Below are 24,877 nucleotides of genomic sequence, written 5' to 3'. Positions count from 1 at the left end.
GCCCCCGTCTAAATTTCCTACGTTCTGCATGGTTCATCTAATTGAAATAGCTTCATGACTAAAATGTTTCTTGGATTTCACTGGAATAATTCATTGATGCAAACATTTGATGTTTTGTATAATGCCTCAAGGACTTCAGCCTAATGAATTTATTAGTTAATATTTAGTGTTGTAAGTGTTGAGGTTATGGATCATATCTGGTTGAAACGTTTGAATTTTTCTCATTTTCTTAATGTTTTATTTACCATTCTCCTACAAGTTGGAACTGGAAAGTGGCAAACTATTACATTTCTTCCCCTCCTGCCCTTTTCCAAGAACGAAGTCTTTAAAGATTGGTCACTTTCTGTTTCACTCATTTCTGCTATAAGTTTCCACCACCATTCTCTCACCACTGCTCTATTATAGTATTTTCAGGGAACTTTAACTTTTAAGTCACAAATGTGTCTGCCGCTTTATGGTAAAGCTTGCAGATTCCATTTCTCTATATTCCTCTTCATGCTCAATCCTAGGTTCTTATGTGTCCTGAAGATGAAAATCTTGTTCGTTTATGTTTCTTGGAACTGGGAACTTTATTTGCAACGACAAATTTAAGAAAGATTGTAAGCTACCTGTCTTTTGTTGATTATGGAATCATGATTCTTTTAAGGTTTATTTATGTGAAGTCTACCATTATTTGGAGATTGTTTAGACTTTTCTTTTCCTTTATTTACTGTAGATTTATTTACTTGCTCGTATTCCTTTTAATTCTTTCATTTCCTATCTCCTTAAGATTCCAGGTTTTGTTCCTTAGTTTCTATGGTTTTGTTTTGTAGGATAATTATGGGGTAAACAAAGCTGAAAAGAACATTACAGTTGAGGAGCACTTGGCAGCTCAGATGAAACAGAGTGAGCATACTGCTGGTAAGATATCTGAGCAAAGGGCTATAGATGACATTCCAATGGAAATTGTTGAGCTCATGGCTAAAAATCAGTATGAAAGGTGCCTTGGTAATACTGTAAATAGTAAATCCCTATCGAAGACAAGTTCAAAGAAAGCTCAAATTATGAATTTCAGTAATGCATGTGGCAAAAGTGGCTCATTGCAGGAGAAAAACAGTCACAAGTGGAAACCCCAGGTTAGGAATGGGAGAAATAACTTACATACGGCAGGAGATAATGTGGGATACGGCAAGCAAAGTTCAGGTAGTTACTTTTCTCACACTGAGAGGGGGCATTTTAATATAGACCAGCTACGTCAGACTCTTATCCCTCCAGAATATACCACATTTGGACATTCTCAAAATAAGTCATCAAGTACTGTCAAATTTTTGGCAAGCAGTACTGGTGAGACTGCACGTCCTCAATATAGCCAATATACTGGAGGTCTGGGAGATCAGAAGTCCTCTCATTCCAGATTGCAGTCGTTCAGTGGATATAACGCACATCAGCCTGTTTCACAAAACAATGTAGACGTAGCTCATCTATGGACAGAAGCCCTGCCAAATCACCATCCATATGTACCGACCACTCCTAAAAAGGTTGCTTCTCAGTCGACTATTGTAAATGCTAATACGAACTATCCTGAATCAAGTAGCAAAGGGACAATGAATCGAGAGCATAATCTAAAATTTTTTCATCCAAAAGTTACCAACCTTGAAAAAGATGATGGTAATTATGGCTTGGAAAATTCCAGGACTAGTGCAAAGCACCCATTTCCTTGCCATTCTAATGGCATTGAGCTTCCCCGGGGGTCATTGGATTTGTATTCTAATGAAACCATGTCAGCAATGCATTTACTCAGCCTTATGGATGCAGGAATGCAGCGCAGTGAAACTCATGATAACCCAACATTTCCCAAGAGACCTTTTTCCCATGATCTAAAAGCTAAGGACACTTCTAGGATGGATATTGGTTTGCACAAGGCCTTTGATACAATCAATTGTTCATCTGATTATTATGGTGAAATCCACCCGTCAACAAAGTCTCACAATTGTTTCCCTCCTGCTTCAGTGGGCGGTGCATCAATTTCTCCTTCCATAGGAAATGAAAGTTGTGAAATAGTTTCTGATTTAACAGGTAAAGTTGCATTGCAGTGTAAACAGAAAGATATGACTAAGTGCTCCACTTCAACATGGAACAGAGTTCCAAAATCACAGACGAGTGTATTTACAAGTGGTAGTCTAGGCACCAATGAAGGAATTTTTCCCATTCATAGCTTGCAAAGGAAATCTGGAGGGCCTTCTAGTTCTTTAGTGTCTATGTCTGGATACTACAGAGTGGAAAATCCTGGGCAGTGTATAATAGAGCGCCATGGTACTAAAAGAATGTTGGAGCATTCGAAAGTCAGTTCTGAGTTCGGAATCTGCAGCATCAATAAAAATCCTGCTGAATTTAGCTTACCAGAAGCAGGAAATGTATACATGATAGGGGCCGAAGATCTACATTTTTCAAAAGGGATTTCTCCTAAAAAAATATCTAGCTTGAATAATATGGATGGACGCAAACGCAAGAGGAATGTGAAGCATACTGTTGTACAACCGCATGCATTACGCTATAGTATGTGAGATCATCGCCATGAACATCACGCTGGTAATATTCTCATGTCTCTTAGTTCTTGAAATGGTTCAAAATATATTTTAATATAATATGCCATTGGCCATATATGCATCTTTTGAAGCCATCTGATTGCATTTTCTTCATTTTTCAGCAGGATTTTAACTTTTAAATGGTTCCTCCTTTTCATTATTTGGGAACTTGAAATGTCTTCCGGTTAAAATAATGGTAGAAAATGTAGAAAATATCAGATATATGCGCTGCTGTTGCACCAAAGGATATATATATGGTTTGGGTAACTTCCCTTCATTATTTTCTCTCTTTCTGGCACTCTCCAACAAAGACTAGCTGCAAATGTGGCATCTTTGGTATAAGCTATAAGACCTGTACATAAAAAGTACATGAATCTTGGGATTCATCAGTACATTCATTGTATATCCAAATTTTGGTTTGATTGATGTTGTGCGTTGTTATACTTCACAAGGTTCTGTATATACACTGAGTTCCACTCTTTGGTTTTCGGAAGCGGGTAAGTTATGTACTTCTATGCACTGATGCGGTAGCAGTGTGAGAAGGAATAACAGAGAATCAGCTTGATATTTCTCTTTATAAGGTATTTACAAAATCCGAGGGCTCATTGTTAGATTGTTCGTGTTGGGAACTCTAATATTTGTAGCTTTATAGTTTGAACTATATATTGTATCTGATGTTTGTGGGAGTGAACTTGAAATAAAAAAAGAAAAAGAAGAAGAAAAAAACTGCTTGTTCTCTTTATAGAATATCCATGGAGAACAGTGTTTGTTTATTGTCCATAGTTTCTCTCTTTTTTCCTTGTTTTTTTGTTTTAATTCAATGCTTTAACTAGTTGGATTGTATTTCAAATCTTGTATCAGGCAACGTGAGATGCTGCCACGCCAAATTGTTCTCTTATTGAGTTCTTTCTGAAACTCATTTGAGTATCAAACCTTTCTTAGATTGATAGCGGTTTCAAATATCTAACTCATTTGATGCATCTTTTTGTGTATACATTAGCTTTGTGATTTGAAAGTGTGCTTGGGTTAACCACTAATCATTAGTGTGAGCCGAACAGTTCAAGGTCCTTCAGGCTTCAACCTCATTCATCATGAGGCCGAGCTTCTATATCAAAATATTATGAATTTGATCTGCTTTGTCGGAATAAACTTCTAATTTGTAGTTTATAGTTTAAGGGCAAATCCAGCTTTCAAGATTTGAAGTGGATGATGATACCCTTCCCCTACCAACATATAAATTCATGAGATGAGATGTTATCATAGTTGTTACCATTCATAAGGCTTTTCTAGTTTCCTTTTTTTCGTCGAGATTGGGTTGGTGTTTAGGGTCTGTATAAGATAAAAAGAATGCTACGTATTCCAAATGAGATGCCCAAGATAAAAGGAACGAGGGGAAGAATCTACGGAGAATCCATGACATTAAATCATGAATCAAAAAGCGTGACGATCATTCTCAACTTGAGATGTTAGAAGGTGCAAAATCAATAAGTGTCGGAGCTGCAATAATTGCTTCAGCGATTCTTTCAAAACTTAATATTATCATTAACTTTTTATAAAAATTTAAAATAATCTTGAACAAAAAAGTTGATGTGATATTAACTTGATATTAAGTTTAAGTTTAAGTTTGGACGGAAAGACATTAAGAAAGTCAATTTTTTGACTTTTCTACCGAATCTAAGAATAATTTTGAAATATTCATCAAAATTCAAGAGTAACAATATCAGTGTAAATAATATTTAAAAAAAAAAAATCAATTAAGATTGGTAAACAATTCTATGTACTAATAATATATTTTTTTTTTTCTTGAAGGGTTACAACTTACATTACAAATATGGAAGAAAATTCATATTTTTAGAATGGAGTATGATTCAATACATTATTTTGAGAGGACGACTTTCAAATTTACATCCAACACGTTGAAAGATTAAAATTGTCTGAAAAAATATAGTCAATCTTTAATATAATATGAGATCGTAAATTTGAACCTAATCATATGGTTAATAATATATATTAATCCGTCTGATTGTTAATGCACTTAGGAGTCGTTCCAGGTAGGATTTCCAATTCAAGGTATGTTTTCACAGACAAGACTGAAGATATATAGAGGTTTGAATTGCTCGTTGCTCAATTAAATGATCATCTGCAAATAGGATAAAGTTTCGTCGTTCATTCCGCCATCGATCTTATATATATTACTTCATAACAAACGACAATCGATGTACCTTATTTTCCCGTCATGAGTATCATGATAATCTCATAAATAAAAATTAATAACAAACCCATATCTCTGCAAGTAAGCAAAGACAGACATTGAATTAGGAACATATGATTTAGAAGCTTGATTTTATGATTAAGAAAGAACACTAATAAGACATGCATCAATGTTTCTTCTTCTGTTCTAAATATTGTCCAGAGGGTTTCTGCCATTCATAACCAACGGTATACTAAAAAGATTGTTGCAAAAGCATGGGCTCTGAAACATTTCTGGGTATGTGGTCGGTTTTAAGTACACAATTTAATTCACTTTTTTGACTCCATTGCTTGCTGGTTGTCTCAGGCATGGCAGATAATAAAGATGTCCATGAACTAAGGATTCTTGTGGTTCCTGAGAATCTAGCTATAAGAGAATTAGGAACGGAGAGCTTTCCCCCCTTTTCCGTCCGCCTCTTTGGTCTTAAGAATGCTGATTTTAAGAATGAGTGATTGCCCTTCTCCAACCCTTATTGCCCAACCAGATTGCGGACAGCCAATGCGTTCCACTTATTGAACAGGGTTCTATGGTCGGTCTGCGATCCCTAGATACCGAAGGCGTCCTTGAGGTGATCTCGTAGTTCCTACGAGTGTAGACAATGGGGTCGGTCAAGTTAGATTTTTTAGGTTGGATTGAATGTTTGAAAATCTGAAAATTCAATAGAGTTCATACCTCACTCAATCAAGGTGTGTGTTACTAGTAAATATTTGAATTTTATGAAATTTTAATTATTAATATGATATATACTAAGAATAAATATATTTTAAAAAATTAAAAAATTAACCCACGATTCAACTCGATCCTATTTAGGTCATTATAGTCACGAATTTTGGTCCAAAATCGTCCCGAACCTAACCCTATTTGAAATGGGGTTTGTGTGGTGTATGTCAATGAAATAAAATACCCTTTTGAGGAATCCAAAATATAATGTGTTTGAACTCAAAATAAATTAAAAATTAAAAATTAAAAATTAAAAATTAAAAATTAAAAATAAAAGGAGAGATGAATATATTATTTGGAACTTAATAAGCACAGAAGGAAAGGCGCTGATTTGAACAATTTAAAATAAAATATAATAAGGGATTACGTACGTTATTTAATCCAACGGAAAACCAACTGTATTTGTCATCTCCGATGGAATGATTAACACGTTGCAGTTCAACTCCGGCCAACCGCCGTCAGTGCGGGCTATTCTGCCCATCATCGTCGCCATTCCCGGCACTGAACGCGCGTGTGCCCTCACCTCCGCCGCGTCTTCCATTTACGACAGCGATTCCATCACCACTCCGACCGCCCCGGCCTCCACTGCAATGTGGCGGTTACCGATTTTGGTCGTCGGGTTCGAACCGGTTTCAGTGTTCAAATTCGCGATTAAACCGAGCGTCAATCTATCAGACTCGAGAGATGGGTTTGGATCCAATGACCGTTTGAGGAGTCGAAGAGCAGCGAGCCAGTCAGCGTCTGAACCGATTGGGCGAGGAAGATGATTCGGAAAATCAAGGAAGGGAGGGCAATGGAGCAAGTCATCGGTCAGAGAGGAAAACAAAACATTTCTTGTAGAAACCTGTCCCGAGCAGTCACGTTTTAAAAACGTGAAGCTAACATCGATACATAATAGATTGAAGCAGACAATATCTACTAGTGGTAGACTTGGACAGTTACAACTTAACATTGACCCCGCTAGTTATATTGTTCGTAATAGTCTAAGCACACTGCTAACAATCTACACGCTTGTGGGCCTCACTAGCACACACGCTTTGATACCATTTGTAACAGTCCGAGCCCACAGCTAATAAATATTATTCACTTTGGTTAGTTAAGCATCACGGTCAGCCTCACAATTTTTAATCATGTCTATCGAGTAGAGGTTTCCACACCCATTTGAGTAGCGCTCCGTTTCCATTCCTTTCCTGAACTTCAAGTTTTAAGCCATTCCCAATAACAGGAACCGAACCGAATCGAATCGATGGTTCCGAGTTTGGATCTGATAGGTCTAGCCTGTCTCCATGGATCCTTCATCGCTCTTAGTAATAATGATCCTCGTGCTTCACCTTTTTTTTTTTTTAATTACCAATTTCTACGTCATTTTAAAACAGGTTTCTACGTCATTATAAGGTATTGTCCGCTATATCACTCTCAACATCACGATTTTAAAACAGGTATCTACTTCGTTTCAAAACAGGTTTCTACACTCTTATAAAGAATTATCTGTTTTGGTCTATTACGTATCATCGCCAACCTCACGGTTTTAAAACAATTTTCTACACATTTATAAAGAAAACTTCGTTGGAGACGACGTGAGATTTCACAACCCACTCTCAGGGACCTAGTGTCCTCGCTAGCACACCACCTAGTATATGATGTCTGGCTCTAATACCAATTATTACAACTCAAACCCACGACTAACAAATATGATCTTTTTTGAGATTCCCTTTCGAACTTCTCCTTATAGTTTTAAAACGCGTCTATTACGGATAGATTTTCACACCCTTACAAGAAACGTTTCATTCTCCTCTTCAACCCACATGGGATCTCACAACATGAATTAAGACAACCGTTCAAGCAAAATAACTTTTTAGCTGAAGTTAATAAATTTTTTAGTCGTCTCTTTAGCAAAATTAAAGATTTTAATCTCAATTTATCTTTTAAAAAAATAAAAACTTTATCATAAATAAATTTGAATTATTCTTCTACTCAAAAAAACAAAAAAAGGGGAAGATATTGGTGTGTGTTGATGACAATTACAAATGTTGCAGTCATGCTTGTGCTTGGCTCCACCTTATTAAATAGTAATAGCAAAAAGCTATGAATTGGAGTGGCACCGCATTCAAATAGATTAAGGGGGGAAAGCAGGTTAGATTCGATAATAATACTAATGCTTATTGTTGAGTGCCTGAGATTCAGGAGGCACTAGGGATAGTGCCACTATATATATATATATATATGTGTGTGTGCCGCTTTCATGATTATCCATTACAGCACCAATTATGAAAGTTGCAAAGTGAAAAGATGGCGTCTCCCATGGTGGGTCTCATGTTTTTGCTTTCTCTTTACCACTTCCTCTCATTTTTTATTACACACAGACGTCATCCTTGGGATTATCCTTCTGATTATCATAATTATCGATTCCCCGTGCCTCTCAAACAAACCAAAAGGTATGGCACACCAATCCACTACCCTTTTCACCATTTTTAAATGTCGCACAGTTTAAAAGCTTCGTTAAAGTAGTATATTGTGTTGGTGTGTATGGTATAAATGTGGATCTGTCAATCATCAGATGTTTATCTGCAGTAAAAGTTCATGCCCTATAAGAAAAAGATGTGGGATTTTCTTTTTCTAGGCTAGGTCTGGCGCTTTTTTGCTTATGCAGGCTAACTGTTCGACAAAAGTCCTTAGACCCTTTACTTTGTTTTTTGAGTGGATAATAGTATGGTTAATCGTGGAGAAAAGTTTACCATAAAGAAACAATTGGGATGGAGGGAAAAATCTTAGGAATCACGACTATGATATTGTCCACTTTGAGTATAAGCTCTTGTAATTTTGTTTTGAGTTTCTCCTAAATACCTTATTCCAATAGGGACGTATTCTTTATTTATAGATCCATGATCCTTCTCTAAATTAGGTGGGACTCCTTTCAATGAAGAACTTTTTAGCAAAATAAGGTAGACATTCTTTTTACTACTCGCTTAGTTCTGTTTTGAAATTCAAAGGATGCAGCTACCCATGTACAAGATTTCTTACTTTACATTGTGATAAAGTCGGTGAAGGACAAATGAGTAACCATGGCAATCATGAAGATGGCTTATGGACGATGTCAGTTTAAATGGAAAACAAAAAGCAGCAAAAACAAATGCACTATCGACCTTGAAATGGGGCCATTTTTTAGTATGTAAATGGAATTCGTGTCCTCTTTCTGGCTTTCATTTTCCTCAATAAAGTGAGAGAATCTTGAAACTCGGGTCCAAAACGTGACTTCCCATTTCATTTTTCTCTGTTAAATACCCCAAATGAGCTCTGAAGACTGAACGAATAAGTCATGCTCGTCTCTCTCAACTCAGATAAGGAAAGTAAGGCCATGCATAGTCACTTCTCTTGACATTACTCTAATCATTATTTTGGCCAACCTAAACCAGTGATTACTTGTTTGATGTGTTTGTTGAAATGGTTTCAGTGAGCTCATGTTTCGTTAAGTGTTCATCAACTCGGCTGGAGAACATTGATGAAAATGGCCCTGCAAGTTGGTTACCGAGTTCATGTGTTCTACCTGAAACCCCAATTGAGTCCATGGAGTTTCTTGGCAGATCCTGGAGCCTTTCGGCTAAAGAGCTCTCCAAAGCTCTTTCCACTGCCAATGCTCCAAGTCATGTTCAAAATTCAGTGGTTGGATTTCTTAGTGCTGAAGCACATGATTCAAACTCCACAGTCTTGAGGGAACCAGTGAGATACCGCTTTCAATTCCCTTTTTAAGTCACGTATTTTCTGTTTATAAACTGGCCATGTTCTTAATGTTACAGCTACGTCCACACTTACCCAGTGGAGATAGTCCTCCTGCTTCCCCAAGAGGAAGTGACGAAATGAAGGTATTTTATTTTGAATATCTCTGCAGCCCACTTTCGAGCGCGCGCGCGCGCACACACACACACCAGAGGAAAGATAAATTATATAAACTTGTTAGTTTTTGGTATGGAATCTCCCTCAAATTCAGTGAATTGCACATTCTTATTTTGATCAGGATCTAGTATTACTTCACCAAGCATTGAATCCAGAGTTCCTTTCCAATCAGCATCTACTTGGAAATGGGGTATGTCGCATTCTTCCTTCAACACACGCACACATACATGGGAGAAAAGAAGCAAAGTCTATCATATTCATCAATCTTTTTCTCTCTGTTGCAGCTATATAAGAGCATATTGAGAGGCAACAAAACATTGGGGAGGTGGATGAAGGATCAAAAAGAGAGGAAGAAGCAGGAAATCAGAACACAGAATGCTCAATTACATGCAGCTGTATCTGTGGCAGGTGTTGCTGCTTCAGTAGCAGCATTTATTGCAACGCTCGTGCCGCAAGAAACATCATCAAGTAATCAGAAATGGCCATCAAAGACATCAGCAGCAATTGCTTCTGCAGCTGCTTTAGTTGCATCTCATTGCATAGAGATGGCAGAGGAAATGGGAGCTAGCCATGAACATATCTTGAATGTAGTTAACTCTGCCATCAATGCTAGAACTAATGGAGATATCATGACCCTAACAGCAGGAGCAGCTACAGGTGCTAAGAAAACTTCATAAGCAGCTAACACTCAGAACTGATGAACCAAGATACAAAATACTTACAGGATTTGCTTACTTGTGCAGCGTTAAGAGGAGCTGCAACCCTCAGGTCAAGGCTTGAGAAAGGGTTGGGAGGCACAAACTTTGGGGCGGGAGAGGACAAGGTAGAAGAAGAAGGGAAAGAATCAAACATCTTGATAGCTATTAACTTCGTTTCCAGAGGAGGAGAGCTTCTCAAACGCACAAGGAAAGGTATTGGTTACAACCATAATGTTACACATTGTCAAATTCTAATGTTGCTTTCACTGAGATTCGAAACATGGTGGTGGCAGGGGTTCTCCACTGGAAGCAAGTTTCTTTCAGCATAAATTCTGATTGGCAGGTAAGACGAGAAATGGTTGAAAAAGTTACTTGAAATTGTGATTGATATTACAATGCAGCAAGTTTCTTTACACTGTGTTAGCCTTCTGTTCATCAAAATTCTTGGAAATAAGTACTCAGAAGTAGAATGTGTTTTTATATACAGGTAGTGGCAAAATTGAAAAGCAGGCACATAGCAGGAACATTTACCAAAAACAAAAAGTGTAAGATAACGCTCCATACACACAACAAACCATCTCTGCATCTATATTGATGAACTATGTTCTGTTTCAGGTGTGATCTCAGGTGTGAACTGTGATGTCGCAGCATGGCCCGAGCGGGAAACGGAATCGGACGGCGACGAGCAGAGGGCTTACTTTGGTATAGTAACAACAGATAGAACAATAGAGTTTGAATGCAATGGAAAAGGAGAAAAACAGATGTGGATTGAGGGGATACAATATATGATGAACTTTCGTGCCTACATGAAATGATTCTGACCCTAAAAGATTGAAGGAATGTCATGAAGCTGCTTTCTATAGTTTGTTGTGTTCTTCTGTTGGAGACTGTTACCCAAGAATCTTTCAAAGATTTGAGATCCTCTTGTAGTTTCAAGTTCTTGACAAACAATGAATTGGGGCCTTTCAATTACCATTTTTCATCTACTGAAATGAAGGATTATATTGTTCTAANCGGTTTTAATCCTGGCCCAAAACCAAACGTTCTTTGGGCTAAATCTTGGGCTTTTTTAGGCCCATGAAGGATGGAAGCCGACAAATATGGTGGTCTCAGTGAATTGAGATGGAAACCAGAAATATATTATTATTTTTAAACATATTTCCTTTTTATTTCTTCTAAAATTAATTTTATATTTAAAGTTTTAAGTTACTTTAACCTATAACAAATTTATAATACTCACCAAAAAAATATATATATATATATATATAACAAACTAATAAAAAAAATATTAACATTATTACTGATCAATTTCGTTAATAAAAATTACAAATTTCATCCTATGTAAGATAACGCTCCATACACACAACAAACCATCTCTGCATCTATATTGATGAACTATGTTCTGTTTCAGGTGTGATCTCAGGTGTGAACTGTGATGTCGCAGCATGGCCCGAGCGGGAAACGGAATCGGACGGCGACGAGCAGAGGGCTTACTTTGGTATAGTAACAACAGATAGAACAATAGAGTTTGAATGCAATGGAAAAGGAGAAAAACAGATGTGGATTGAGGGGATACAATATATGATGAACTTTCGTGCCTACATGAAATGATTCTGACCCTAAAAGATTGAAGGAATGTCATGAAGCTGCTTTCTATAGTTTGTTGTGTTCTTCTGTTGGAGACTGTTACCCAAGAATCTTTCAAAGATTTGAGATCCTCTTGTAGTTTCAAGTTCTTGACAAACAATGAATTGGGGCCTTTCAATTACCATTTTTCATCTACTGAAATGAAGGATTATATTGTTCTAATAGTTAGAAGCTTGAAGCTTCTTCTCAACCCAAGAAGGAGACAGGACAGGACTCATCTCATAAAGCTTGTTCATCTTCAAATCCCCACCATTGTTCTCTTCTTCAGCCAACATTACCTTCACTCTCCAGACCTTAAACGACTGATCCAAACTCCCACTATAAACCAAGAAACTCATATCCATGTTCTCCATTTCCAAGCTCCCAGCCAGGCACCTGACCGGCCCTCTATGCCCATCAAGCACCGCCAAGCACTCATGGTAACAACCCCCTTCCTCCTTCCTCCATATCCTCACCGTCGTATCCTCCGACCCACTCAACACCAGCCTCTCCACCACCGCCAAACACAGCACCCCAAATCGATGCCCTTGCAAGAACCCACCATGGTTATATCTGTAAGAAACCCTCTCCTTTTCCCAAAAGTTGATTGTCCCATCAGAGGAACCAGAGTAGAGGAACGTCTCGCCGTCAGAGTGGGAGCTGAGAACGACAGCATTCACAGGGGAAGTTTGGAACTTTAGTGTCATTGTGAGTGTGTGGGAGTTCTCCCGGTATAGACATCGCCAGATTTTGACAGTTCCATCAGAGGAACAGGTGAAGAGACAGCCATCATTTTGGTTGACTGTTATGGAGTTGACTTTGTCCTCATGGGCAAGGAAGGAGTCAACGCATTTTCGGTCGGAGATCCGCCAGGCTTTGACGGTTTTGTCGTGGGAGGCGGTGTAGAGGAGGTCCTGCGCGTGGTAATAAGCCATGCAGGATATGGTGTCTTTGTGGAGATGGGCTGTCTCTGTTTTGGAGAATAACAGGAAAGAGGTTCTTTTTGGGAGTGAACATAGCTTCTTGGATGTCAGGTTATGTGAAGCTGTGAAATTCCATACTCTGATTCTTGAATCTCTGTGTGATGTGAACAACATGTTTCCTGTTATACACGTGAATTCAGCTCACTTTTGGTCCATGAAATGATTAAATGAGTAGCTACTAATGGCATGCTTGAAAGGAAATATACCATAGGCAGCAATGGCCCAGACGCCGCCAGCAGCAGCCTTGAGGTACCCACGGTCCATGCAATCGGGCTGCTTCCATGCACGAACACGGCAGCTATCAGAGCCAGTAAACACCACGCCATTCGAAATAGCGATCGAGTATATGTTCCCTTCTCCACGATGAAGCGACGCTATGCAGTGATGAAGCAAAAGTGGCGAAGGGGTCCGTAAAGGAGACAGCATCCAAGGCGATTCAGGGCTGGGCGGAGGGGTCGGCTTCATCGCTTTCGAACCCGGCTGCTCACCCATTACTCGTTCTCTTTGTGGCATCGTCGTTTGCTTTTCATCGTCCAGCATTATGCTGAGTAAGGAGTTGTTAGCATGGAAGGCCATGGCGTTGGCATTGGCGTGCATGGGAATGGGAATGGGACAGAGAATATAATGGGCGGAGCAGGAAGGAGCGTTATGTGTATTTAAGAAACAGTTGATGCGAGGAGTGCGTGGCTGTCGCGAGCTGTGGCTAATGCTCGGCAAACAAGGAGTTGATTAATAAATTTTGGTAATTAATGTCACACTTAATGTGCCTCATTGAGTGTATATAACTAACAAGAACATTATATAATATGTATTTTAATATATATATTTGGGGGATTTTTGTTTTCTTTAAATGGGTTTGGTTTGAATCATAAAATGTATTGAATTATGTGCTTTTTTGGTAGTTTATGGCTCATAATTGCTCTTCATATCTTCTTTTTTCATGCCCCCTCTTCCAAATTAACTATCTTATAATTCTTTTTAACTCGAATGAAAAAAATATTTTATTATATAATTATTGAACGCGTTTTTTTTATATCTTTATTATTGTTGATGCAGATGTGACAATTAATTTATAGTGAACTAGTATTCATATTACTATAGGAAGTAGGGATGTTCATGGCGGGAGATGATTCTCCTCTTGAGTAGACGAAGGGAAGGAGTGAAGGCAACTCGATGATTCTCCTCTTGAGTAGATGAAGGGAAGGAGTGAAGCAACTCGACCGAGAGGGAGAATCTCCATTCTCGTCTATTATTCTAATTTTTATCTCTGGTAAATTTCTTATTTAGTTTTTAAAGAAATGAGTTTTTCTAAATTTCTTATTTAATATATTCATTGTTCTTTTTCTTTTAATCCAAAGTATATGATAAAAAAAAAATTGGATATTAAACTAAAGGGTTGCTTTGCTATTATATTTAATTATGATACAATGAATATATTAAAGAGCTATAATTATAAAGTTGCTACTTGCACCTAAACAATTGAAATAGGGACCCGAGTTATGATGGTTATAACCAAAATTTATTGTATGCATTAACTATTTGTTGAATGAGATAGGCGTGGAAGCCCTCATGGAATCCATAGCTTTTCTTGGAGGTCATCGTCTCTGGGGACAAAGGAAGCTGACCACTGCAAAAGGAGTTGTTCTCTAACATGTGATACCGCCTTTAATAGCTGTTGTAGACACTCTTTTTGCTGCAACCTCCCATTAATGGACTAGAAATGATCGTTTTTATCTGGTATATATTAACTTGGAAATAAGAAAGGACGTAACTTTCCATAGTTATAAATGGAATTAACTAAGAAAATTTGTTACTTTGAGGCTCTTCTAAATGTAACTTCCTAAGCTTCTAAATAATTGAAATAGGGACCTGACACACGTGATCACATAAGTTGCTACCTGCACCTAAACAACTAAAATAGGGATTAAAACTGATACGATCCTTATTTATCTAGTTATGCTCGAACTGACACAATGACATAAATTGCTACCTGCACCTACACAATTGAAATAGGGACCAGAACTGACACGATCCTTATTTATCTAGTTATGCTGGAATGACACAATCAAAGTTGCTACAGGCATCTAAACAACTGAAATAGGGACTAAAACTAACACGATCCTAATCTATGCTTGAACTAAGGTAATCACATAAATTACTACTTGTATCTAAACAACTGAAATAGGGACTAGAACTAAGATGGTTACCTTTTATCTGACTAATACATTATTTGTTGAATGAGATTGGCATGAAAGCACCGTGGAATCCATAGGGAACTCTGTGTGGCAGTGTGATTTTGGCTACTGGCTCGTCGCTGAACCTTTTTGCATCAACTATATATACCTGATATGGACAGAAAAAAAAACCCATACAAAAGAGAGAGGTTAAGAACTTGATTAAGCAATCAAATAATGAGTTAACTGTTAAGAAGTGGAATTAACCTGAGACGTATTGGTGATCTCATTATGAACATGGGCGATAACCCAACCATCATCTTCTTGGAGACTATCTTCTCTGGGCACAAAGGAAGCTCCGGTGCAAAAGGAGTTGTTCTCAAGCATATGGTACTCCACTTTTATTGGCTCTTCTTCTGAATCTTTTAGCTGTAATGGACCCTTCATGGAGTTAAAAGATGTACACAAACTATGCAGGATGGTGAGTTTTTCGTAATTGGGAGTTGGAATTACCAATGAAACTTCACCACTTTGAGGCTCTTCAAAATGTAGCTTCGCCAGGCCTCCAAATTTAAATATCCCTAAATCAAACAACATTATTACACCAAACCAAACCAACTACCAACTTTTATTGGCTCTTTTTCCCTTACTTCGTCAAAACTTACACACCCATCATCAAAGTCTATTCTCTTGAGTGTCTACTAAGCATTGAAATTTGCTGATAAATAGTACCTGAGTTAGAGCTAGCGACGGAGTCAAGAACCTGAGCGTATCCATATTTGTTTTTCAAACCAGTGAAGGCTGAGTTTATGAAGGGAAAATCCATGGAAAATTGGTTTCCAGTTAGAAATCTCTCTCGAACCTCCCCTGTTTTAAGGTTGAGCCTCCATTGGTAAGCACGAGACAACAACGACCCATCTTCAGTGTTCTGTTCATCTGTTACACAAACTGGCTTGAATCTTTGAGAGAACCACTCAAATTTGTTGAGCCCCTTTTCAGGTCCAGGTATAAACGAATCAGTAGCTCTACATCCCCACACCACAACCTAATAACATTGTTCTTCAGCAACACAGATCAGTAATATTAAATTTGTTCATGAGTTTAGTAATATGATTAACCTCATGTTCGTGTTCAAAGCAGTTGAATACATGCATAGTGCAATTAGGTTTCACTTCAAACCATTGAATCGAATCGGCGTCTCCATAACGAGGCATCACTCCGATTTTGGCGTACCCTTCTTTCTCGAATTTTATCAATCTACAACACAACGATTGTTTCAATTTCAGAATTCGGAACCTAATTTGCGCTATAAAACAGAGACGAAGTGGATTCAGAGGAAGAAAAACGTACGATCCGCCTCTGATTAATCGGTTCAAGTCGATGGTTACGGGGTAATCCAAAATCACATTGAACCTGAATTCCGATTTCATAACACAATAAAACACTCTGTTTATGAGGAAATTAAAAGGCAAAGCAGGTGAGTTTACCTCCGTGTAATGCCGATCTCGTGGGTGAGGCTACTTCTACTCAGTTTGACGTCCACTTTATGAACCATTCGCTTGCCGTCTTCTGCGATTAAATAAACAAAAACAAGAGTTTAGTGAGTAGAAATTGAGAAATTGTTTGCGGAAGAACGTCGTAGTGAAACTAAAATTGACCGGAAATAATTCCAATTTCCATATAGGGTTTGGTTGGAGCGATGCCCATGATCACCAGTTCGCCTGTGTCCGGAGCTTTCTGCGATGGGGAGAGAAGAAGAAGAATGTTATGAGAAGCCACTCAAATTGGGCGGGAAATTCCCATTTAAAGTGAGAAATATTAACAAAATTGAGGCAATCGACACCGATTACATTCTCATTCACATCTCCGACCCCGACCCCGACCTAAAAGAAATGAAAGATAAAGCGGGAAGAAATTTCTTCTCATCAGCTAAACGGGTTAGGAGATAGGTATTATTATATTCCCATCCACGTCTTCCACCTCGTTCTACTCCTTGCCCCACCCAACTTTTATATATATATATAAACGTCAGGTACCATTGAAGACTTTTTGTTCGTGTGTTAGGAGCAGTTCTGAAAAGCTATTTTTTCTCTTCAATATCCTAATATTCCTTTACGAAACAATACTCGGACTTGAATTTGGAAGGAAAAGAGCCCAAAGTACTGTACGTACAGGCTTAAAACTAAAATAATAATTCGAAAACCCTAATTAAGTCACTTGAAGCACGAACGCAAAAAAAATTGAGCCATGATCGATTTTTTCCGCTATTGTTGTGAGGAATGTTCAACTTGGATAATTCCGACACAGTACGATTAGCAACCACACCCAAAAATGGGTTTGGTCATGGCCAATTTTGGATCGATCCACTCAAGTATCATCAACCACACCCATTTGGTAAATAAACTTTTTTAACCGTCCGAAAAAGATCCTAAAATTAAAATTTAAAATTTAAAAAATTTACTTTTAACCTTATATTGAAAAAATAAATAAATAAGAACATACAAAAATTTTAATTTTTTTGTTTTTAAGCAGAAACCGATCTCGATCTCTACTAGTTATTCTTCGGGAATTTTCACCCTATTGGCACAACACAACAGGGAAGGTCTCACCGTCCCCGTCAGGTCCAATAGACATGAATAACAAGATTTGAAAACGAACCTTAGGATGACTAGTAAAGGGTCGATTCCAAGCACGACAAACATCCCAAACTCCCAAGCTTTGCAAGCTCATAATATCAATCTCTTGGGGCATAGAGTTTTCAGCAACGGAGTAAAACCTGCCAGAGTGCTCAATCACATTGGTGTTGCTCATGTCTTTGTTCACTTCACCAAACCTAAGCTGTCAAGTTAATAGCCACTTGGTCAATGTCTTAATTATTGTCGAACCCAAAGGCCTAAAGTGAACTGAAAATGGGCTGACCCAGTTGAGAACAAATGCAGCCACAACGGCCACAGCGTCGCCTTCCACTGCAGGGAGGAACGATGGTCTGTTTTTCACGTGCTTTTCAAACCGGAATGATTCGGTTTGGACATATCTATTGTTGTATAACAGATGCCATTCGCCATTGATGTGCTTCTTGAAGTATATGGCGTGAAGCATTCCTTCCCCTTCCACCCATATGAAACTCGACCTTCCGAACATTGATCGGGTCGATTTTAGTCCTCCAAATAATGGATTCGGTCCTGTAGATACATGTTTAAATTTTTCAAAATACTCGATCAACCCAACCTAACCTAATCCAAACTATTTGAGTTGGGTTATGAACTTACTTGGAGTTCAAAAAAAATAAATGGTTTTGTTTGGTACACATTATTCTGATTTTTTAAAAAATATATGGTTTTAGGTATAGAATTATATATATATAATTCATAAATATAAATATTGTTCGATTATTTTCTCTGCAACAAATTTTTAAAATAATGTTTTACGGTTGGGAGGTAATTTTTCAAAATATATACTGAGAATAAGATATAAATTTTAATTAAATATTTAATAAATAAATAAATAGATATTTTATCATTTTCTTTTAATAAAAATAAAAATTTAAATAAATGACAGTTAAAAATAAATAAATAGATGTTTTTACCATTTTCTTTTAATAAAAATAAAAATTTAAATAAATTAAGTTAAAAATAAATAAATAAATGGTTTATGAACTAACCTTTTCTTTTAATCAATATAAAAATTTAAATAAATAACCATTAATTAAAAATAAATAAATAGATATTTTACTGACTAATAATTTTTTTAATAAAAATAAAAATTTAAATAAACCCTAGTAACTACTAAATTCAATTTAAAAAATTTATATTATTTAATAAAAATGGTTTGAGTTGAAAACATTAATGAAATTTTAATTTTCAACATAAAAAAAATAAATTAAATTCCAATATTTGGATAAACCCTACTAACTTGAACTAAATTCAATTTAAAAAATGAAAAAATTAAAGAAATTTTAATTTTCAACCTAAAAAAAAATATTAAATTCCAATATTTGGAAATCATAGTAACTAAAATTAAAGAAACGGAAAATGATTATTTATAAAGTAAAAAATTTACCATTTCTGAGGAAGATTCCTTGGGGAAATTGTTGTGGGAGTGTGCCTTGGATATCGGCGACAGCAACAGGCGCTCCGATCTCTTCTACGGGCGAAAGGTTAGTCTGTTCATAATTAATATACACAACAATTAATTAAAGTTGAACACGACTTTCTACAATGGTATGATATTATCCACTTCGAGCATAAGCTCTAGTGGCTTTGCTTTGGACTTTTCTTGTACCAATAGAGAGAGTATTTGTTAATTATAAACGCATGATCATTCTCTAAATTAGCATATGTGGGACTTTTACGATGAAATGGAACAAAATAATTAAACACCCAAAATTAATTACCTGATTTGGGTGAACGGTTTGATCGGAAAATTCAAACACCGTATCAACAAACGCATCTACCAATTTCATGCAACCATTTTTTAGCTTCTTAACAATGTCTACCCGGACATCTTGCTGTTTCAATTTCTTCCCCGGAATCAATGGCTGCTCATAAACACATTAATTTCTAATTAATATATATATATATATATATAGAGAGAGAGAGAGAGAGCACCATTGAAGAAGAGAGATTGGATTTGCAGGGATGAATGGAGAGGGAAATGGAAGGGCTGCGAGTGGGGGAAGAACCAGGAAACATCAACATCATGCCGGAACGTCCCATGTGGCTGTCTCCTTTTGTTTCTGCCGGCAATTTGGTTCCGCCTTCCACCGGTGTGTGTGTGTTTATATACGACCAACCCGCACATCAGGATAAGATTTCAAGTTTTAAATTTAAATAAACTTTTATTGTAACTACCAAACCTATCTGGATATACTGGTAACTGATATTGTCATTTTCTTTTTCTTGGTTCAAGACATTAAAATTGATCTGACAAAGCTCACATTTATAGATTAAAAATGTTTATATGACCAGATAACTCGAACTGTTTGAACTATTCAACCCAAATTATAAAGATTAGATTGAATTTTAAAAAATCAAAATTGATGTCAGTTGGCAGATGATTTTTTTTTTTTTTGTCAAGTCAACAAAAAAAATAAGGTTACAACCAATTTTTTTAAAAAAATTATTATTAAAATTAAAAATATTTAATATTTATTACTGATATTAGTGGTACGTGATTATGTAACATTTGAGTTGAATGAAATTTTAGTTATTATGTATATAATGTATAAGTATAATTTTTTAATAATTAAAAAAACAACTCCTGACCACTCAATTCAACCCGAAAAATAGAAGGTTGAGTTGAGTTGGGTTGTGAACTCTATTCTAGTTATTACAGTCATAAAAAATAATCTCAACCCATCTACACCACTACAGCATATTTAAGAGTTATATCTATTTAAGGCGGTTTTTATTACATTTTTTAATATTATTTTTCTAAGATTTAAAATATAATGTGAAATATTTTGATATAATGAAACTATAAAAAATAAAATATTGACATGTTGAGGATATATTTTATATATAGATTACAAAAATTGGTGTGAAAAAATTAAAAATAAAGCATTATAAGACAAAATAAACACTTAGTAAAATAATTATGAATAATTATTATTCTTTTTATAGTAAAAGTGGATGTGACAATATTAAACAAATGGGTTGGGACTTGGGATACCTCACCTAAAGGGTACCGATGAAGCTAGATGAAGCAAATATGCCAATTTGGCCGTACCCGCCGTATAAGACATCCTTCTCACCTAATTATATGGAATATGCTTTAATTTTATAATATCGATGATTTATGATTGATTAAACAACGACGTTACTAAACTCAATTCGAATAAAATTTGTCATATCGAAACCATATTTTAATAATAAATCATAGTGACTATTCGTAGATGGAAGAAGTAAGTAATGTGATCATGTCATGACGGTGTTTTTGTTATTTGATATGTTTTTTAGACACTCGAGAATCGAAATTTATCTTAAACACGACATGGGTTCTTTTGTCGTCGTAGTACTAAAGATACGGTCGTCATGTGTGTGTCCGCTGTGCATGTAATATCACGAATAGACTAAGGTTTTTCGTGTAAAGATGGTTGTGTGAGATCCATATGGGTTGGAGATGGGAACGAACCAAACATTCTTTTTTCTCCATAATAGAGATATGTTTTAAAATTATGAAGTTAACGACGATACGTAACAGGCTAAAGTGGACATATCTACGAATGATGAACTTGAATGAATGAAGAGGATAGGATAGACCAAGGTTAAGGTGGTTATGTGCCATTGTGAAATAATGGGTTTGTGGGCATCCATATCAATTGGAGAGGGGAACAAACAAATCTATATGAGTGTGTAAAGGTCAGGTGAGACTGACAAAGATACGTAACACGAAGAGGAAGAGGATAGGGGAGAGAAAAGAAGCGTGAAATTGGGGCTTTCCCAAGGAGAAGATAAGCTATAAATGAACGGTGGCATGAGATCATGACTATGGGAAGAACGAGCAAGAAAACAAATGAATTGAGACCCGAAAGGGACCCCTCTCCCCTACTCTACACACCCTAGGCGAAGCAAGAAGAAGCAGCAGAAATACCCATCATTTAGAAATGATGCACCAAAACTGGCAGAGACTCTCAAATTTAGCACAACAATGTCACAAACAGAGGAGCCTCCAACCCAATCCATCAGCCCCAGCAGCAGCAGCAGCAAGCGCGTTCGAGATTCCAGCAAGCACCCACTCTACCGCGGCGTCCGAATGCGCGCTTGGGGCAAATGGGTGTCCGAAATCCGCGAGCCGCGTAAGAAATCCCGCATTTGGCTGGGCACCTTCCCCACACCCGAGATGGCCGCTAGAGCCCACGACGTCGCTGCTTTATCCATCAAAGGCAACAATTCCGCTATTCTCAACTTCCCTGAACTCGCCCACTCCCTCCCCCGCCCTGCCTCCTTCGCCCCTCGCGACATCCAAGCCGCTGCCGCTAAAGCCGCCCACATGGACCCATCCCAGTACTCTGCTTCCGCCGCCAACGACGATTCCGACGACCTCGCAGAGATCATCAAACTCCCCAATCTAGGCACCAATTACGACCACTCCATCGGCAATAACGAATTTGTCCTCATGGATTCAAGCGAGAGCTGCTGGGCTTATCCGCCGCCCTGGGTTCGAACCATGGAGGATACAGCGGAGGATGGTAATTTCTTGAGGGATTATTGAATTTAGGCTTAATTGTATAAATGGGTTTATCAAAATTTGTAATTAGATTGTTGTTGTGTTAAGTTTCTGTTCTCAATTAATTAATGCATTTAACTTTCCGTGGTCATTAAATTTTAACCCTAATACAGATCATGAAATTAATTACCACAAGTCTTCTGCATGGGAATATATATCTCCGTCACACTCACTCACTCAGAACCCAGAATTAGTGACGGTGACGGTGAATTTTTATTTACCATAAATGAGAGGTCAAAAACTGACTGATTTAACTGTCAGTTGGCTTGGCTCTAGATTTTTGCATTTTTTTTATTTTATTTTCAATAATACAATATATATATATATATATATATATATATATATATATATATATATATATATATATATATATTGATTTTTAGTAATAATAAAATAAGAAAATCCAGTTCCGTCCAAAACTCAATTTTCAACCTTTGGGAAACTCCAATTTTATCTGATCCAATGGGACACATAAAACAGTAAAGTGCAATCATTTCTTATTTCCTTTTTTTCTTTTTCTTTTTTTAGTTATTATTGTTAAAAAAAATTACCCATAAATTTTATATTTTATATTAAAAAATATTCTTAAATTTTTAAAAATTTAAATAATATTAGAAATGGTCAAAAATACCCTTAGCTTTATTTAATAATTTATTTCAAAAATACCGCTTAACTTTTAATAATATTCTAAAAACACTCTTGATTAATATTTTTCAATTTTTTAAAAATGTTTAAATACTAATACTCTAACAATTATAAAATAGCAAATTAAATATTTTTTAAACAAAATATTAATGTTTTTTTTTTAATATTTAAGAGATGATATTAAAAAATTTAAAAATTTGTGATATTTTTACACAAAAATATAAAATTTAAAAATATTTTTATTAATTTAGCTATAATATTATTATTTTAATCACAACTTGACCCCTTGTTTTTGTTCCTATTTTGTTTCACACTTTATTGAGGCAAACTTATCGGTCCTCTTTTATATATATATATATATATATATATATATATATTTATTTATTATTATTATTATTATTTTTAAATTGTGTCTAGAATTGACTCATCCACGCCACTAGCAGGCGGCACGTGCAATTCGTTTCAATTTGTAATTTCCTCGCCGAGCAAAAACAAACCACTCGCATTCAAATTAATTTCATAAATTTGAGAAATTAAAATTTTAAAACTACAATAATTGCAATAAATTCCCTAGTTTATAATTTAACATTTCACCCAATAATAATTGAATCATATCGAGAAAAGTCCTTCATTCCAACGCTCTAAACAATACTTAAACCGATAATAGGTATAGATAATAAAAGCCGAGTATTTTGGACATACCTGCTGATCTTTGACTTGTCGTACATTTAAAACGATTTAGAACACCACTTCGTGTTTCACTTACTTTATTCAATTTTGCTTCTCTGTTTTTATGCCTCCACTCTCGAGTCTAATATTGCACGACGTGTCTTGTGTCGAGTCAATACTACATTCTCTCACGTTGATTTGACATTTTTCGAACCACATATGTCACCTTGCTTTAGGTCTTTGCCAACCCACATGGGACAGCCTCACTCAACTGACCACATGTGTATTCAGTCGTTTATGTTGTTTTGTTTTTATGTTATTCACCGTTGATTCAATTATTAATTTATTAATTAAAATAAATAACGAATCAACACAAATTAATAATTTATATTAAAAAATAAAAATCATGCATTAAAAAATTTATTTAAAAGGAATATTCTTTTTTTTAAAATAAATAGAGAATTGTTATATACTTTTGGAATTAGTAATGTATTTGTAAAATAAAATAAAAATATTTTAAAAAATAAGCTTAATTATATAATTATTGTAATTATAGAAATGTAGTTGGGGGTGATTGATGGCAATTATGTGTTGTTGTGGGGTAAATTGTGAAATTGACCAAAAGTTGAGGACCATTTCATGTGATATTAAGAGAGTTTAAGGACCATTTCTTGAAAGCCTTTCCCATCACATTCATTGCACCTCCATTGCCTTTATCCTTCACAACAAATACTTCTTCTTTTTTTTTTTTTAAATCTTTAATTTCGAGTCCTAAGTTTAATGTAACACGAGAAATTGATATTTTATTTTTGTCCTTAAATTAAAAAAAAAATGATAATGTCGTTATTTTGCTGTTAATTTTTTAACTCATTGAACTATACTTCGGTATTGATTGGAACCATATATATGTGTAAGACGAGTATTGAATGGACAAACGTATAAGATGACAAAATTCTGGCGATTTTTATTGAGGTTGATGAGTTGGCAAATATTAGATGTATTAAGATGCATCGTATCATCGTGTCGTTACTCGTGGAGGGCTTGTCGTATTCTCGAGCGCAACAAAATGAGGAAATAAAATTAAGATGGAGGGTATTATAGTAATTTTACAATATATTTTTTTTTATGAGGAAAATAATTTCAACAGCCATTCTAATTTATGTCAAATAATTTTATTTTTAAAAGCAATTTTAGTACATGTTTTTGGAATAAATGAATGGATATTAGTTAAATAAAGTAAATGTAATTATATTGACAATTCTACCCTTTGAATGTGAGGCCAATCCAATTGAATGTGATGGAGATGCATGCAAGAGCAACATCCTGGCCTCAACGTTTAACCACATGCATAATTGGCTACGTTTTCAATTGTAGGGACCAAAGGGGAGGAAAATGTGAAAAAAATTAAAATTAAAATTAAAAAAAAAAA

At 36.0% G+C, this 24,877-nt stretch overlaps 6 protein-coding genes across 11 annotated transcripts in view; 3 read left to right on the top strand and 3 right to left on the bottom strand.

The window, feature by feature from the left end:
• LOC111788063 (protein EMBRYONIC FLOWER 1-like) overlaps window positions 1–3,337 on the top strand; it is a 7,642-nt gene extending 4,305 nt beyond the window's left edge. Inside the window, exons 7-8 of one of the 2 annotated variants that reach the window (XM_023668210.1) lie at window positions 813–2,568; window positions 2,690–3,337. In XM_023668210.1, coding sequence (XP_023523978.1) covers window positions 813–2,543 — 1,731 coding nt within the window. In that variant the 3' untranslated portion in view covers window positions 2,544–2,568; window positions 2,690–3,337. Of the gene's footprint in view, window positions 1–812; window positions 2,569–2,686 lie in introns of both variants that reach the window. The other variant, XM_023668209.1, reaches the window with a different exon arrangement.
• Window positions 1–6,575, bottom strand: part of LOC111788064 (putative esterase YitV) — a 20,105-nt gene extending 13,530 nt beyond the window's left edge. The window contains exon 1 of the mRNA XM_023668211.1: window positions 6,570–6,575. The gene's annotated coding sequence lies outside the window, so the exon portion shown is untranslated. The remainder of the gene's footprint in view (window positions 1–6,569) is intronic.
• A 1,057-nt stretch (window positions 6,576–7,632) lies between these two features.
• LOC111789399 (VAN3-binding protein-like) lies at window positions 7,633–11,093 on the top strand. 5 transcript variants are annotated; one of them, XM_023670163.1, is made up of 11 exons: window positions 7,939–7,970; window positions 8,438–8,477; window positions 8,574–8,882; window positions 8,987–9,252; window positions 9,330–9,395; window positions 9,548–9,616; window positions 9,711–10,083; window positions 10,170–10,337; window positions 10,418–10,467; window positions 10,612–10,669; window positions 10,740–11,093. In XM_023670163.1, exons 3-11 carry the CDS (start codon window positions 8,852–8,854, stop codon window positions 10,937–10,939), a joined length of 1,281 nt encoding a protein of 426 aa, XP_023525931.1. In that variant the 5' UTR covers window positions 7,939–7,970; window positions 8,438–8,477; window positions 8,574–8,851; the 3' UTR covers window positions 10,940–11,093. The 5 variants fall into 5 exon arrangements, with proteins under 5 accessions (XP_023525928.1, XP_023525932.1, XP_023525929.1 ...); XM_023670162.1 differs by lacking the exon at window positions 8,438–8,477 and having other exon boundaries at window positions 7,890–7,970; window positions 8,526–8,882; XM_023670160.1 differs by lacking the exons at window positions 8,438–8,477; window positions 8,574–8,882 and having other exon boundaries at window positions 7,633–7,970.
• On the bottom strand, window positions 11,050–13,597 carry LOC111789400 (protein JINGUBANG-like). Its single transcript, XM_023670165.1, has 3 exons — window positions 12,940–13,597; window positions 11,894–12,852; window positions 11,050–11,097 (listed from the first exon to the last, which is right to left on the bottom strand). The coding sequence occupies exons 1-2, from the start codon at window positions 13,328–13,330 to the stop codon at window positions 11,930–11,932; spliced, it is 1,314 nt and encodes a 437-aa protein (XP_023525933.1). The 5' UTR covers window positions 13,331–13,597; the 3' UTR covers window positions 11,050–11,097; window positions 11,894–11,929.
• A 517-nt stretch (window positions 13,598–14,114) lies between these two features.
• Window positions 14,115–19,596, bottom strand: LOC111787703 (carotenoid 9,10(9',10')-cleavage dioxygenase 1-like). The gene is made up of 14 exons (XM_023667732.1): window positions 19,515–19,596; window positions 19,301–19,444; window positions 18,967–19,069; window positions 17,827–18,089; window positions 17,566–17,745; window positions 16,566–16,644; window positions 16,395–16,476; window positions 16,258–16,320; window positions 16,026–16,164; window positions 15,640–15,952; window positions 15,421–15,488; window positions 15,175–15,336; window positions 14,941–15,076; window positions 14,115–14,467 (listed from the first exon to the last, which is right to left on the bottom strand). The coding sequence occupies exons 1-13, from the start codon at window positions 19,515–19,517 to the stop codon at window positions 14,960–14,962; spliced, it is 1,716 nt and encodes a 571-aa protein (XP_023523500.1). The 5' UTR covers window positions 19,518–19,596; the 3' UTR covers window positions 14,115–14,467; window positions 14,941–14,959.
• A 1,748-nt stretch (window positions 19,597–21,344) lies between these two features.
• LOC111789065 (dehydration-responsive element-binding protein 3-like) lies at window positions 21,345–22,230 on the top strand. The gene has a single exon (XM_023669705.1). It carries the CDS (start codon window positions 21,556–21,558, stop codon window positions 22,117–22,119), a length of 564 nt encoding a protein of 187 aa, XP_023525473.1. The 5' UTR covers window positions 21,345–21,555; the 3' UTR covers window positions 22,120–22,230.
• The last annotated feature ends 2,647 nt before the right edge of the window (window positions 22,231–24,877 follow it).

Source organism: Cucurbita pepo, chromosome LG02 (assembly GCF_002806865.2).
Source record: "Cucurbita pepo subsp. pepo cultivar mu-cu-16 chromosome LG02, ASM280686v2, whole genome shotgun sequence".
NCBI lineage: Eukaryota > Viridiplantae > Streptophyta > Magnoliopsida > Cucurbitales > Cucurbitaceae > Cucurbita > Cucurbita pepo.
The sequence above is the reverse complement of the archived record's forward strand: the minus strand, read 5'-3'. Positions and strand labels throughout refer to the sequence as shown.